The sequence below is a fragment of the Mixophyes fleayi genome, chromosome 4, assembly GCF_038048845.1.
Source record: "Mixophyes fleayi isolate aMixFle1 chromosome 4, aMixFle1.hap1, whole genome shotgun sequence".
Lineage (NCBI taxonomy): Eukaryota > Metazoa > Chordata > Amphibia > Anura > Limnodynastidae > Mixophyes > Mixophyes fleayi.
Window position 1 is genome coordinate 204,755,939 of NC_134405.1, and position 15,004 is coordinate 204,770,942.

General features: G+C 39.3%; 1 protein-coding gene across 1 annotated transcript in view; it reads left to right on the forward strand.

Annotated features, from left to right (window-relative positions):
* PDLIM7 (PDZ and LIM domain 7) overlaps nt 1–15,004 on the forward strand; it is a 66,261-nt gene that overhangs the window by 18,161 nt on the left and 33,096 nt on the right. The window contains exons 3-10 of the mRNA XM_075205975.1: nt 1,228–1,379; nt 2,101–2,131; nt 3,585–3,787; nt 10,887–10,947; nt 11,946–11,962; nt 12,134–12,223; nt 12,403–12,557; nt 13,341–13,377. Coding sequence (XP_075062076.1) covers nt 1,228–1,379; nt 2,101–2,131; nt 3,585–3,787; nt 10,887–10,947; nt 11,946–11,962; nt 12,134–12,223; nt 12,403–12,557; nt 13,341–13,377 — 746 coding nt within the window. The remainder of the gene's footprint in view (nt 1–1,227; nt 1,380–2,100; nt 2,132–3,584; nt 3,788–10,886; nt 10,948–11,945; nt 11,963–12,133; nt 12,224–12,402; nt 12,558–13,340; nt 13,378–15,004) is intronic.

A 15,004-nucleotide genomic window follows, 5' to 3' on the forward strand; every position in this document is an offset into this window, starting at 1 on the left:
ATGGAATATGTTTGGGAGATCCTTCATTATTGACTGTTCCAGAGGAGTCTGTGAATGATATTTGAGCACTGTGTATGACAGCACCCACTCCTACTGAAATGTTTTTGTGTGTGTATAATATGCAGCACTGTACACGGGGAAAGGACGTACAAGAGTGACAAAATATATAAAATTGTCACTCTTGTACTCCTGTTTTTTTTTTATCTTGGCATATCTTTATGGCAGACTGCACAAACCACTTTGCTATGACGTCACATTGACAGTGTAATTGCTGTATGTTAAAGTTGAAGACAAAACTTTGAAATCTCTGTTAAAATCACGTACAAAGTGTGTTCTCAAAGCCCCCTAGCAGCATAGTGTACTGGCATTGAAACAAGTGAATGCTGGAATTGATATGAAATAAAACAAATTGTAGTTGGGAAGTGTGAATGTTCCTTTGCTTACATTATCTACCTGTGGTATAGCGCATTAAGAACGCACAGTGAATTCTGATTTCAGTGCAGGGCCGTCTTTCCCATTGGGCAGGTGCCCGGGGGCCCAGGGGGAAAGGGGGCCCTGGCAGGTCTGCTGCTGTAAAAAAATCCTGTAAAGAAGAAAAAAAAAAAGAAACTTACCTTTTGCGGTCACCTGACCGTTCAGATCAGGTGACGATCCGGCTCACTCCCTGGTCCTCTCTTCCGTGATGCGCTCGCAGTGAATGTCGGGCGTGATGACGTCATCACGCCAGACATTCACTGCGAGCGCATCGCGGAAGAGCACAGCGAAGAGGATTCAACTTATCGTGATTGAAAGGTAAGTTAAGAGGGGGATATAAAAAAATAAATAAGAAAATGACTTTACTTTTATAGCTGAAATTGTATGGATCGTTTCAGTTGGGGGTGTATATATGTGTGTGTATTTATTTTTTTTCTTATATATTGGGGCCCCGGTGCACTGCTGTGCCCGGGGGCCCATACTGTTGTTAAGGTGGCCCTGTTTCAGCGTCATATGTATGATCCTTAATGTTGGTTTCACTTCCAAGTTGTCCCCACATGCAGATGATTGCACAGACGCCAACGCTGCTGATTGCCTCAGATTTTCAGGAAGTCCTAAAAATTATCCAATATTTTGCACCTGTTGTTTTTGGTACCAGTATCAGTGTTGTGGTGCCACCAAAAGTAAATACATAATACAACTCTTCTGCATATAAAGCATTTTGGTTGAGGGTAACCTATATCTTTGTTACAGCTGACACCAGGGGGAAAGGCAGAGTTGGCTGGAGTGAGTGTGGGGGATTGGTTGCTGCAGATTGATGGTGAGAACACCACAAGCATGACTCACATCGAGGCCCAGAACAAGATTCGAGCCTGCAGCAACAAACTTAGCCTAATTCTGAGCAGGTAAGAAAAGCTTGGACTTGTGGCTCTACCACAGCTGGAGAGTCACAGGTTGATGGATTTTGACTCTTTATTAAAGGTGTCCTGTTTGTTTGTTGTTTTTTTTTTTTTTTAAGATGTTGTGTTTTTTTTTTTTTTTTTTTTGTTTGCACTGCTTGATGTGCCCTCTTGAAATGCACTCCCCCTCTGGAGTGTAAGATGAAAGGGGGAAAACACGACACCTTTAAAAGGACCTGACCTAAGCTAACTTAGAGCTAATGCAAAAATTAAGTGTTTTTTTTTCTGGAGTAGAATTGTTCTGTGCTTCTTTCTGCAAAGCATGAAATACTTGAAATGTGCTCCCCACCACCACCACTTTAACTCATTTCAATAATCTCACTCCCAAAATGTTTGTTGTTTCTGCACTGTTCCAGACAACTAGGCGCACCTATGTGCATGCTCCATACTTTACAGAGAATGTCTTCACTGCTCCCAGCTCCTCTGATTGGCTGATGCAAATGCCAACATCTTACTCTGCAAACCTGTGTATTTTGCCTGAAATCTAGGCGCAAATAAGCAGCCTGTGTTGTCGCCAAAGAGGATTTGGCGCTGTGCCTTGCCTGTTTAGCACTTCATAAATAAGGAATACATTATTATGTGGCCTCATTAATTCTAGCACCTGGTTTTGTGTAATGTTTGAATGCCAAAACAAAATAAAATGACCTTTTTTGTTTTCTTTCTGCAGATTCTTAGTGGGACTGAACAATCAGCAAAAGGTATGTTTCTTTCATCATTATACATGAATGGTGTGTGGGTGTTGTGTGCATGACTGTGCGGAGAGAAAGAGAAAAGAATGGGGAAGAGTCTGGTTGCCTTGGATGTGGTTATTTTTATCCATTTGTATCTGTATTTTTATCTTTCCTCGCTTTATTCATTTGAGTGGGATTTCAACCTATCTGCTTTATTCTCCTCTCCTGACCTGTGCAATCACTTTATACACGAACACACATTGAGGCTGTCTCCTTCCCCTTTTTCCCTTTTTTTATTTTTCTGTGGCCCTTTGCCTCTGGCTGTGGCTACCCTGGCACCAAACTCCTGGGCTCTCCTCTCTCTGCATGAAGCGTCTGCTTTCCTTCCTCTACTCCATCCCTGGAGCAACATATACCCTGCAGGGTAAACAGAGGCTGGTTTATTCTAAGCTGCTGGAATGTATCTGGTGAGCTCATAGGAGCGCTGCACTCCAAGAAGATGAATTATCACTAACCTATTAACCATCCTCTCCCTTTGTGCTGAACGGTATTACAGATGGAAAGCTAGAAGTCAGGAGAATTTCATACACATACCAAGACTTGCTGTACTTTACATACTATACCAGTGTTGGCTAACCTGTGACACTCCAGGTGTTGTGAAACTACAGGTCCCAGCATACCCTTCCAGCAATAAGCTGCTATATATTGGCAACGCATGCTGGGACTTGTAGTTTCACAACACCTGGAGTGTCATTGGTTAGCCAACACTGTACTATACAGTATTCTAAGTTAAATGCATAAAACATGCTGCTTATGTACTTATTGAGTCATAAAGTTGTTTGCAATAGCCATTGTGACTACATATAGCAAAGTAATCATGACAGCAAATATTGGGTACAATTATTAGTTTGTACCCAGAGCAGCGTTCACTTTCATCCCAGAGACATCGTAATATATTTCTTACAAATAAGGTAGAAGAGTAAAAGTAAAACCAGGTTATAAACACTTCTATAAAAGCCCAATAAAATAAGGTGATTTTAAATGACTTATGCATAATAAACTAGTAAAACGGTTTGTGACAAGCAGTGAAGGGTGAGGCGCTTGTACTATAAAAGCAGAGGATTTAGGACATTTCTCTTTACTTCTCACTTTTCAGTTCTGTCAAACTGACTTCATTACATGAATACATTTTCATTTGCCTGCAACACTTTATTTTGCTATGCCTATTTATTCAAAACATGGGTCTTAGTACTTGGGTGTTTTATTATTCACATTGTTTTTATGCATATGATTTTCCTCTTTCCCTGGGATGTGTCTCGCTTATAACCTTGCATGCATTAATTTCCTCTCTGGCAACCAGCCCTCTCCTCTAATGTCATCGTCACCAAATCTTGAGGATGTGTGAAGTTAGGTGGGTGGGACACAGAATGCTCAGAATGGCTGCATGATGCCTGGTTTGTCCCCTTGTCTTCTCCCAAAGGGCGGGCTTACTGCTGATACCCAAGGCGTGAAGTATAACTTTGCACCAAGCACAGCTCTCAACAAAACTGCCCGGCCGTTTGGTGCTGGGACACCACCCCCAGACAACTCTCGGCCAGATCAGGTCACCAAGCCAGTGACTTACAACCCCCCTCCGCCATCTTATACCACCAGCCCGACACCCCGAGCTCAGCATCAGAACGGGTATGTGAATGCCTTTTGGCACCAATGTAAATGAGCAGGGGTACCCTGCATTCTCAATGGTCTACAGAACACTGTGTATTCTACAAACAGATGTGGTCTCCTGGTCTATATATGTATTAATATTTATAAAGACACAACATTGAGATTCAACAAACAAACCAAAGATTACAGTACGTGTTGGTTAATAGCAATGGGGCCTCTATGACCATAACATTTGCAGAGTTTATGATAAATGGACGCTAAATCTATCATGCAAATAATGACTATTGAAGAGATCTTGCAACACTCACAAATATAAATGTTTAGATATCACGACTGTTAAGATGTTTGACATTGTGTGTAACCTGGTCATTTACCACTCTGTATTCTTTTGTCCATTGTTGTCACAAATGCTTCAAATACATACATGCCCACTTTTAAGACTTTAAGATTTTTCCCCGGCGTGGTGACATTTTGCGCCATCACAGCCCTGCCGCCACTGTAGGAAAGCCGAAATTCACAGCATTGAATGGAGGGGGTGTAGCTTAATGACATGTATAAGACCCGCCCCCTCCCTTCACTGCCGTGAATTTTGCCAAATTTCGGTTGTTTTGCCTACTCTTCCGGGAGCCTCCCGGGAATTCCGGGAGAGTAGGCAGGTATGTTCAGACATTGCTCAAAAGGTGGACAGAAAGTCTGTGCCTTTAAAAATTTCCACCCCCCATGAGCCACACCTTCCTTTTTTAGGTTTGATTCGCTCATGAAATGTATGTGCGCACATTTATGGATTTCAGAACTGTCTTTTAAAACGATATAAAGACACTTGTGATTTAAATTTAATGGGACTTTGTGTCACAGGATAAGGGATATAAACTCTAAATATATTATGTCTAAAAAATGTGTAATGTTTTATTAAACCAGCATGTCTGTAGAATACAAGAAGCAGAGTACCATGCCCGTACAATGCTGTTTATTACCAGATCAAGTAGTGCAGTAAAGACTAAAACAAATCCATCAGTGTAATCTAGCTGTAAGAGCAGCTTTACTTTAGAATGAGATGTATGAAGTCCTAGGGGAGGGTCCTACAATACCATTCAAATGTAATGTGAGAAATGTTCCCTGCAATATACTGAGGAGAACAGAGTTGGAGCATGTAGAGCCAGGAAACCTGTCAGCAATCTGCGTTAATTCACACATTCAAAGGATTAAATTTAGCACGTCGGAACTGCTCTTATTATGGGCGAGGGTGTGAAGAAAGCAATTCAAACTTTCATGAGAACTCTGATTTTACATGATTAATCTGCTGGGATTCTTTTAAACCATGCTCTGTACTGATACGTCTTAAGTCATAGAATGTGCATACTAAATGCAACGTGCAATGCAATCCAAGGTGCTGCAAACAAAAGGGCCAGTTGTACGGTGTGGGGACAAAAGATGTTTTAAAAGGAAAGATGGTCCCTTTTAAATCTGTATTTGTGTGTGTACGTACATACATATGCATCTTTATCTATGGGAAAGCAATACATGTTCTTTTCTTGAGTCATAGAGCTTAATCAGATCTGTGTATATAAAGTTGGATCATTTGGGAAACACCTGATATTTTCATTGTGATGTACAAATGTCAGGGTTTTCCTTAACTAGCATGTATGGAGCTTTTCCCATTCATTTGAATGTGTCCATTCATTTCACAATGTGTGTAACTGCTTAAAGTTTTTTATTTTCAATTTTACTGGTCTTGAATTAATCTCTAATGTTTGAAACCACTTAATTAATTTTAGAGGATTTACAAAAATCGGTTTACGAAGTTAATCTTTCATAGATTTAATGGTTCTATTTGGTCTACCTTGTATGTCATTGTTTTATATCTGTTTTTCCTACTGTATGGCACTGTGGCCCCCTACAAATCTACTATAATAATTTTATGCTTATTTAATGAGAAATCTTCAGCGATTGTTTTGAGTCTGGCATTTGTTTTGACCTCCTTTCCAGAGGTTTATAAAACTGGTGTTTATAGGTTAGTTTGCCTTTAATAGACCTGATGATTATATTTTTAACAATTTAGAGGTTAACTTTAATAGTGTTTGTTTGTTTGTTTTATAGCCCTATTTTTGGATACCGACCTTTAGTAGATCTCACTGCTAGTATGTTTGCTTCGGCAAGTGGCTAAATACATCTTAAAGCATAACTCGATCCATAACTGAAAATTCAGTTTTGGGTGGCGTTCAATATGATCAGATAAAAAAGCAAACCCTTATCTTCCACACTCCGTTTGTCCGATCTTCCGGGATCCCTGCAGGGTCTTATAGTTCTACGCCTTTGCTCTGTCTAATACAAGCTGGGCGGGTGTCGGTGAATGGGGAAAGGGCATCAACACTCAACTTGTTGTATATAGGCTGAGCGGAAGAGAGTGGACTGTGTTGTGGGACAGTTAAAGCAAACAGGGCCCCCTACAGATGGACAAACCATGCCGTGGGAGGTCTGTAAAAATTCCTTTTATCCCATAGAACTCAACTATCGTGTATGCAGCCTTCAGGCTCCCACCTGGTTGGTCAGTAACAAGTCCCACATAATGAAAATACCTGCGTGTGAGTGGATTTTAGCCACATATTTATAACAAAGATTAAACCTTTCAGTGTATACTTAAAGGCAATATGCTCCTTAATATCCCAGTAGGGCAATGTCCTAGTCCTGACCCTTTTTGGTGATGCAACAGTCTGGCTGAGAACGTCTTGTCAACAGGGACATCATTAAGTTTCGTGGATAGGTCAGCATGGCAGAACATTGCCTTGTGCCAGGAAACTCTGTGATGTCAGTCTTCTGTACACACATCTATAGAATGTGGTGATGTCAGATGCAGCAGGCTGGGGGGCGGGTAGTGAGCTGTTCAGAGTTATTCTCTGCTGGTGTTTGGTGAGGGTTTTTCTTTTTTTACATTCCGTCTGTTACAAAAAAATGAATGATGGTGTATAAGTAGTATTTAAATGTGACTCATGACTTTTGTGCAAGACATTCCACTCCAAGTTGTAAGTAGGCCTCACAATATATCACAAGTTTAAATGTTTGCATATGTCTTCCAACATATGGAAAACACAGTAGGATAATGAATACATCGCAACATTGTAATATCAGTAAGAGTCGGAGTAATTGTCTTATGTGTAATATGTGACTTTCCACAATTGTGATGTAACTGTTTAAGCCTCCTAAAGTCACCAAACACATCTGTTAGTAGTTTGTTTGTTCTGGGAATTCCAGCATAGTTTATCCCTTTCCAGAGCTTTTCTGTTCTAGGGAATCTGGATGATCCCATTTTGTCACCTTTCACAATGCTGACGGGACACAGGTTTAAGCCACCGTCAAGTGTCTATGTATATGTGTGTGTGTGTGTATGTGTGTGTGTGTGTGTATATATCTTGGATTCCCATTACATTTTTCATACCACTTCACTTCTAAATTTACACTTTGACCACTGTGATATATATTTTAATTGTAAGAAAAATCCAATTACAAACATGAGAAACTTTTGAATGTTTTTTCTTTTAAACTACTACATCTTGTAGTAATTCTTGTTAGTAGGTTATTTATTGTTTCTTATCATTCTACTCTTTTGGGCAGGGTATGTAAAAAGAAAAGCATACACTTGTAGCACTTAAGTGTGGAATTAAGACTCTTTGTACATTGCTAGGCAGTTTCCCTTACATATTATTTGCTTGCTCATGTAGTGTTGTGTAGGACAGTCTGGAGCTTGGTCACCACAGGGTTCTAATCACTCATTTTAATGAGTCAGCATTTTTAGTCTGTATTTTCAGTCTGACATCACTGTCTGGTGCGGATTACCCAACTACCATACGCATAGAATTCTGTTCACTTTTCCAGAGCCCCATGTTTGTTCATAGTGACCATACTTGCCTACTCTCCCGGAATTTCACCCCCCCCCACGCCCCCCTGGTATTTAATGCTGTGAATTTCTGTATTTTATGGTAGGGGCTATAATGACCTAATGATGTCATCAAGCTCCCTCCTAGCCTCTGTCACATGATCTGTACCCCAATCTCCCGGAGTACAGATTTACAAAGTAGGCAAGTATGTCATAGTCAAATATGCCCCTCATGCATTCAGGATTTCTTTTCTTTTTTTTTTTTTTTACTTACCTGTGCATGATCTATTTGGCTGGGGTCAGTAATTATCCCACCCATTTCTACAGACAGAAATCCTGAAAACATGACCTGTTTAGTAGTTCTGGAGGACTTAGTTTGAGCTAGAGATGCTTATGCTCGGTTCCCCGAAAACCAAATACACCCGAACTTGGCAGTACTTTCACGTGGACTCAGAATTGAAAACGAGACAAAATGTCATAGTTACGTTGTTGGATCTCACAAGCTTTGGATTCTAGAAGTACCACCCTCGGCGGTCCAGTGCCATTTCACAGACTGACACAGTTCTTGGCAGTGTCATAGGTAGAAAGAGAGAAGGGTAGCAGTGGTCTTCAAAGTCTCCAGTGACACTCAGGAGAGCTCCATTGTTAATTGTCATTGCTGAAATAAAAATAGGTCTGGCATGCTTGGTCTTCTACATCTGCAGTCTGTATGAAAGTATGTGAAAATAATATTGTGACCAATATTGTGAAAAAAGCAAAAATATGTGATTTTATAAAAAGAAAATTGGGAACCAAAACACGCAAGGGCTGTTTTGTCAAAACCAAAATGGTTAATCCAGATCCAAAACAAGAACACTGGGGTCAGTAAACATCTCTAGTTTGAGCACCTCTGTCCTACATCATTATAGGAGCTGGGTAGACCCTTCCCCAAGCTTTATAACATGCATGCAGGTAAATATAGCTAAATCTGATTGTACAAGGTGGGTGGCTCATAATATTAAACGTGTGAAGACATGGTAATTTTCAGGCACTGGCACTTTTTAAATAAGTCAGATTGTAGTGTACATTTAAAGACAGTAAACAGTGATTCCATTTATGACCACCTGGCGACACTGTTTCCTCATTTGATTGATCTGTGTACGTGGGAGTTTCAGTTTGCAGTCTACACATTCATGTAGAAGCAGTACACATTCTCTTGGCTGCAGTCATTCCTCTGTCACTGTCCTTCTTGTGTATCTGACAGGAAGGTTGCAGAGATCATCCCAGACGTCATGTTTATCACAGGACATATGATCTGTGTTTATGATAAACTGAACATATGTATTGATAACCGCATGCTTTTCTAAGAAGTTAAGACATCCATATTTAAAAAAAAACTTTTTATTGGCTAACTGCAAATACCTGGGTTGAATTACATATTACATGACATTTAAATGTAAAGTTTTAACACCAGTTATGAAATATTCTTGTGGCTACTGTAAAATGAGTGGGAAATGGGAGAGGGCCATTGTGTCATTCGTGAAATAGGTCATGTTGGAAGGCATGGAAAGTAGTTTATTTATAGCCCCCAGATCATGAGCATCCTTGAAACAATATTCTCCAAACCAACCTATGTGCATATTGTATTAGACCTTTCTAGACTATGCTGCAGCAGTAAAAAATACCATGTATAAAACCCACTGTTGGTATTGGGACTATTACATCCTCGTCCCTTGATTTTTGTGTCCGAACTGGAAGTCACAGGATATAGAGGTGTGAGGAAGGTTGTGAAGCTAAAAGAACCTGATGTTCTTCAGGTGTAGAGCGGTCTATCTTGGTAACTAGGAATAGTGATACAGGGTTCTGTTATTGTGAGCCCAACACAGAAGGAAAGTTCTAGAGTACTCATAACTGCACTTCATTCAGCTACATTATAAAACGGTTACTTGTCTGGTTTCTTTTTTTTCACCATCCTTTTTAATTCTGTGGAAATTAATATTTCCTCTTTAAACTCTGAATATAGTAACCTGTCTTCCTTTGCTCACATACATTGTCATGTTCTGGAGGGACTTGTTTCTTGTAGTTAATGAATAATGGTATCTGCAGTCTTGCTAATATTAGAGAATTTTGGTACTATTTTACATATGTGTTCATTTTGCTCGTAATGCATTTTCACAAATACCAGTAAATGATTTCTGGTGCCTGGACAAATAAATATTTAAATGAAAGGGCCTGTACTCACTCGAGGACAAGCATTTGCTCCACTTTGCAGGCAATGTGGTAATTGATGCAATGTACACAATTGTTTTCTGTAAATGTTGTGCAGGTTTGAGTCAGTAAATTGTGTTGAGCCGCTTTGAATCTTGTTTATGAACATTTCTCAAAGCTTCCCTGAAGTGAGGTCAAATTAAAACCAAACCAATACTCACTGAAGCATATGTAAACACCCATGTATCCTTGGCTTTCGACCAGTGGCGGATTATAATAGCAGCATTTTGAGTGATAAACTAGTGCCAGAGCTGTTAAGGGGCCTAGTCCTTCCCAATATCCATTCAGTGCTGCAAGTATGACCTACAAAAAAAGTCAGCTTGTGGTCAGGGACACTATTCCAGTGAATCAGGGAAGATGCTAATGTTTGTTGCAAAAGATTTGAATTTTTCTGCGCATACTGAAACACTTGTGGAGAAGGCCTTCCAGTGTGTTCTAAGGAAAACTGGAATTCAATTGTTCTACACAGAACTCATTTAAAAAGTAATTCTTCAATATTCAAAGGAACACATTGTGTACAAGATAATGCACAATGAAATTGCATATCTGGATTTGTATTAAAATCATAAGAAACACACATGTAATACGCAGGTCTGTCACCAGGGGGCACTAATGGTTCTGTGTATGTCTGTCCTTTTTGTTGCTACCTTAACACCTACACACACCTGAAGATAAGCAGTTTGCTTATTGACAAGTTCTCTGCTCTCCCATCATGCTTTGACATGAAGTGTCTGTACATGTACCTATGTTTACACACTGCAGAATGTACGATGTACAATACCCTTACTGTGTACAGCTGGTGTCTAATAGCACATTGGAAGCTGTCTTGTTTACTGTGAAACTTGCACTGTAATTGGAAGCAGAGTCTCTTGTACCCCCTCCTCTGTATGTTCTAATCAGTATATTGGGGGTGGTGGACTGTACTGCAACCGCCTGCCAGATCCTTACTAGGGCTGGAGTAACTTGACCTGTGGCTATATTGAGGCTGACAGGATAAAGGATCAGTGACAGAAGCTCTGCACATATTGGAGTTGTTAACATCCTTCCTCTATCCAAGCAGGTATTTTGACTCTTCCATTGCACGATTTTTGGTCCTGTTTGTTTTGTATATTGTTGAATACTATACTGTCTTGCATAGATGATTTAAGCCCCTGTTATTGTTTTCTGAGGAGCTTTGTTGGGCAGTGCACACAAGTATCTGTAGTAGTAACTGCCTGAAACAAGTGTTGAAGATTCTTGTACTTTATAGCTCACAAATGAGTAAGAATTTCAGTTTGATCCACTGGGGAAATTGTTTAAGGTGGCACTGTTCACTCTGTGCTTTGTGATCTGCAAATGTTTTAGAAATGGCACTTATTAGCAAAAACATGTTGCCGTGTTTCATGGAACATTAGATTTTCTATTCAGTGCTTCACTCTATAGCTTTTAATTTTCTGACCTTTTTTCCTATGCACAGCTGGTATGCAGCTCTGTGTATATGGGGGGAGGAAGTGGTGTAGGTGTGCCATGATTTATTTTACTGAAATCTCTCCAGTCAGTTGAGACTTAATCTAGCACAAGTTGAACCATTAATAGATTATCCCTTTATAAACATCTACAATTTCAGTGTTGCACTGAATTAGTCATTTTATGTTGTACACCACATTCAAAGTTTGAGTTGCCAGCATGGTGCTAACAACTTGTTAAGAATATGTATTTGGTGTACTTCTAAAAACTGCACAGGAAGGAGGTGCCGTGGCTTCACCAATCAAGTGTCTTGCTTTCATATTAAGGGCATCAGAAGAAACGTGTTGATCTCTGCTTAAGCACTTTTAGTTTTATATAATATTTATATTATGTACCATGTTTAGAAATTATAATGTAATTATACATAACATTCTCAATAAAATGTCTGTACAACATGGAATCTTATATCTGTGTGCATACTTGAGTGAAAGAGATAGCGAATGACAACTCTATATTTAAATCTGCTTAATTTATCTTCCACTTTTCCTCTACCTTCATTTTTTCTACACCTCCTTCACCTTTTTTATTTCTGTCCCTCTCTTTTCCTTGCAGGTGGAGAACATAGAAAAGTCAGTAAGCATTCCTTTTCTGTGTGTAGTTTTCCCATGCTATGAACCTATCCCCCACTATGTGTCTGCATGTTTAATAAGGATATTATTAGTGGAATGTTTGTTATCTGTGTTGTACAGTCACACACAGCAATTGGTCTTTCTGTGCATTTAACATTCTTGCTCTCACAGGGTTGACAAAAACCCCAAAGAGCAGAACGTTCCCAAGGCTCTCAACGGACTGACCCAATCCTCTCTCAACGCTTTTCTTTTAGACGATCAGTAAGTCTATCACTCTTATTGATTATGCAGGCAATGCTGCGGTCTGCAAATCTAGAATTTTTTTTACAATGGTGGCTGTGTTGCTTTGTGAGTAACACTAAACCCCTTTTCATTCCTATCTCTGCCCCCAACCCTTTCTGTCCCTCCACCTGATATTCCTCCATTATGCCATATGCCAGGCATTCGCTTAGGATGGATTCTCAACCTGCCTTCCTAGCCAATGACTCCAGTAAAAAGAGACTGATGGAGGACACTGAGGACTGGAAACCTCGTACAGGGACAACTCAGTCCCGGTCTTTCCGCATCTTGGCACAGCTCACTGGCACAGATTTCAGTAAGTGGATCTGCATATGTATGTCCCATAACCAAGAATCTTATTGGCGTAGCTGATGCAGATCTCCCAATATGATTTAACTAACATTCCTGCCATTGTCTTACTTTATTATGACTTCTTATGCACAACCAACATGGAATGTTTTACTTTAGTAACAATCTCTCTAAAGCCTTTATGTCTACTGTGATCAGCTGCTAAGCAATTAGACTTGGAATACTTGCTGGTTCAAACAGATGCTAACAATTTAAATAGCCTTATGTTGTATCCTTAATACTACACATGTGATACAGCTTGGTGACAGGCCTCGTATAATGGGCCACAGTGAAGGCTGTTTGAAGAAATACAACTTATAACAGCATATCTTGTGTGTTTTCTATCTGCATGAGAATATTAATAGTTCAAGGAAATGGAATCATGTATGCTCAACCCTTATTGGTGTGCTAGGTAAAATATGTAAAGAACATTAAATAAGCTGCTCTAACATACATTACTAATAACACGTTGTCTAAATATCACTCATATCACCATATTCTGTGTGCTTCATATCCACATTTAGAATATGAATAATTCCATGCACACTGTTGTATAATATAACATTTGCAGTGAACAACTTCTGAATATAACACTTTTTGGAAGTCCAAGTTCTAATTTTAACTCCAATGGGGAAACTGCCTACACCTCTGTTATCACAGCACACATGTCTTTTATCTTCTGTACCCTGAACTCATTCTTCTGCATTTTCTTCCAATTCTCTATCCTTCTCTTGGTTGTCACTGATTGCAGTGCAAGACCCTGATGATGAGAAAATGAAGAGTGTGAGGTAAGCGTCAGTCAACCTGCTGCGGCCAATGGAGCCACCAAACCTAAAATACAAAGTTCCTTTATATAAAAGGGCTACAAATAACATCCACAAACAGCAGTTTCAGACAAAGAGACCCCGCCCCCCTGCAGTGTACTTCAATTGGATTACTAACAGTCATTTTTTGCATTGGGTGGTAAAATAACACAATCAAAACTATTTATCAAAGGGTGAAAAAGACCTTTTGCTGATAAAAACAGGCATTTTCCCCAGTCACAGGACAAGTATTGTGGTGGTTCTTGTACTGCCTCGATGCCATGTAACATATGATTAATTTACTTTTTCAAGTGCATTATATAAACTAAATATTTTCTTATGGGGGCAGATGGTTGATATAATTTTATATATTGTACCTGTTGCTTTATATATTTTTTTTTTTTCTATTTTTTTTTTTTTTTTTAAATTGAAGCTTCAGTCTCACTGGAGTGTTAAGTTTCTCACTTGAAAGCATGTTTCAACAGGTTAAGTAATTTACCGAAATGGGTGTTTGCAAGTAACTTAATGCTGTAATAAAAGTAAGTTCTGAAGAACTAAACTTGCAGACTTGTTAGAAAGGTCTATGGGTAATGACCACTATCGGTGGCATATAAACTATGTGCTGAGTAAACGTAACTTTCCTTCTACTCAATATGGTGGCTGTGATACTGTGCTTATAGCCATCTGTAGTGAGAGCTTTCCCATTGATAAAGGGAGGTCCTATGGCATCACAATTGTGACGTCAACCAGGGAAACCAGCGATGATAGGAGGTCTGCATAGATAATTGGACTGAACAATGGCTGGCATATCGGCTGTTAGAAACAGGTTGCACGGAGTTTATTGTTGCTAGTAAGATGGGAGACAAGAGACCTAGTATTTTCATCGCAGTTTGAGCCCTTACAAGAATAGAGGTCTATAGTCGTATAAAATCACTAGCACCTGCTGCCTAAAAAGATTGTATTAGCACTCTATGCCACAATCTTCTACAGTGATATACATCAAAAGCAATTTTTTTTTTTGGGGGGCGACTCTTAACTTTATTATATATGTATACTTTTCTTTAAATTCTAGGTTAGTCTGGCTGTATTAATTACAAATTAGGAACGTTTCCTTTTTAAGTGAAACATTAGCATCTGGAGCCTATAAATAACGTCTGCAGAGCAGACACACCTAATGCAGCAGCTACATGCTAACCCCACTTATAATGCCGGCCTCCTCACACATAAGGGCTCGGAGCTCTGTATTTATAAGTGACATGCCAATAGCCAGCAGGGGCCTAGGCAAAATAAAGATTAAAGTTGTCCCCTCTGAAATCTAATATGTTCTGGCTTTTTCAATCCCTACCACTGTTTCTGAAAACAATTCCTGTATATTTTGGTTGATTCAAAGTAAATTTTTTAATTGTAATACATTTAGCCCTATTTAATGTGCTATATGTGCTATTCATTAGTTTTTCCAGATGGGCATATGTTAAACCCATAATTCATGAGCAGAAAATAAAAAGGTCTATTCAGAGACTATGTTCAAAATATAGCTGGGATATAACTGTATAATGTTGTTGTTTATTTAATAACCCAAGTTCCTAATGTTTAATGGAACAGCAGTGAAGAT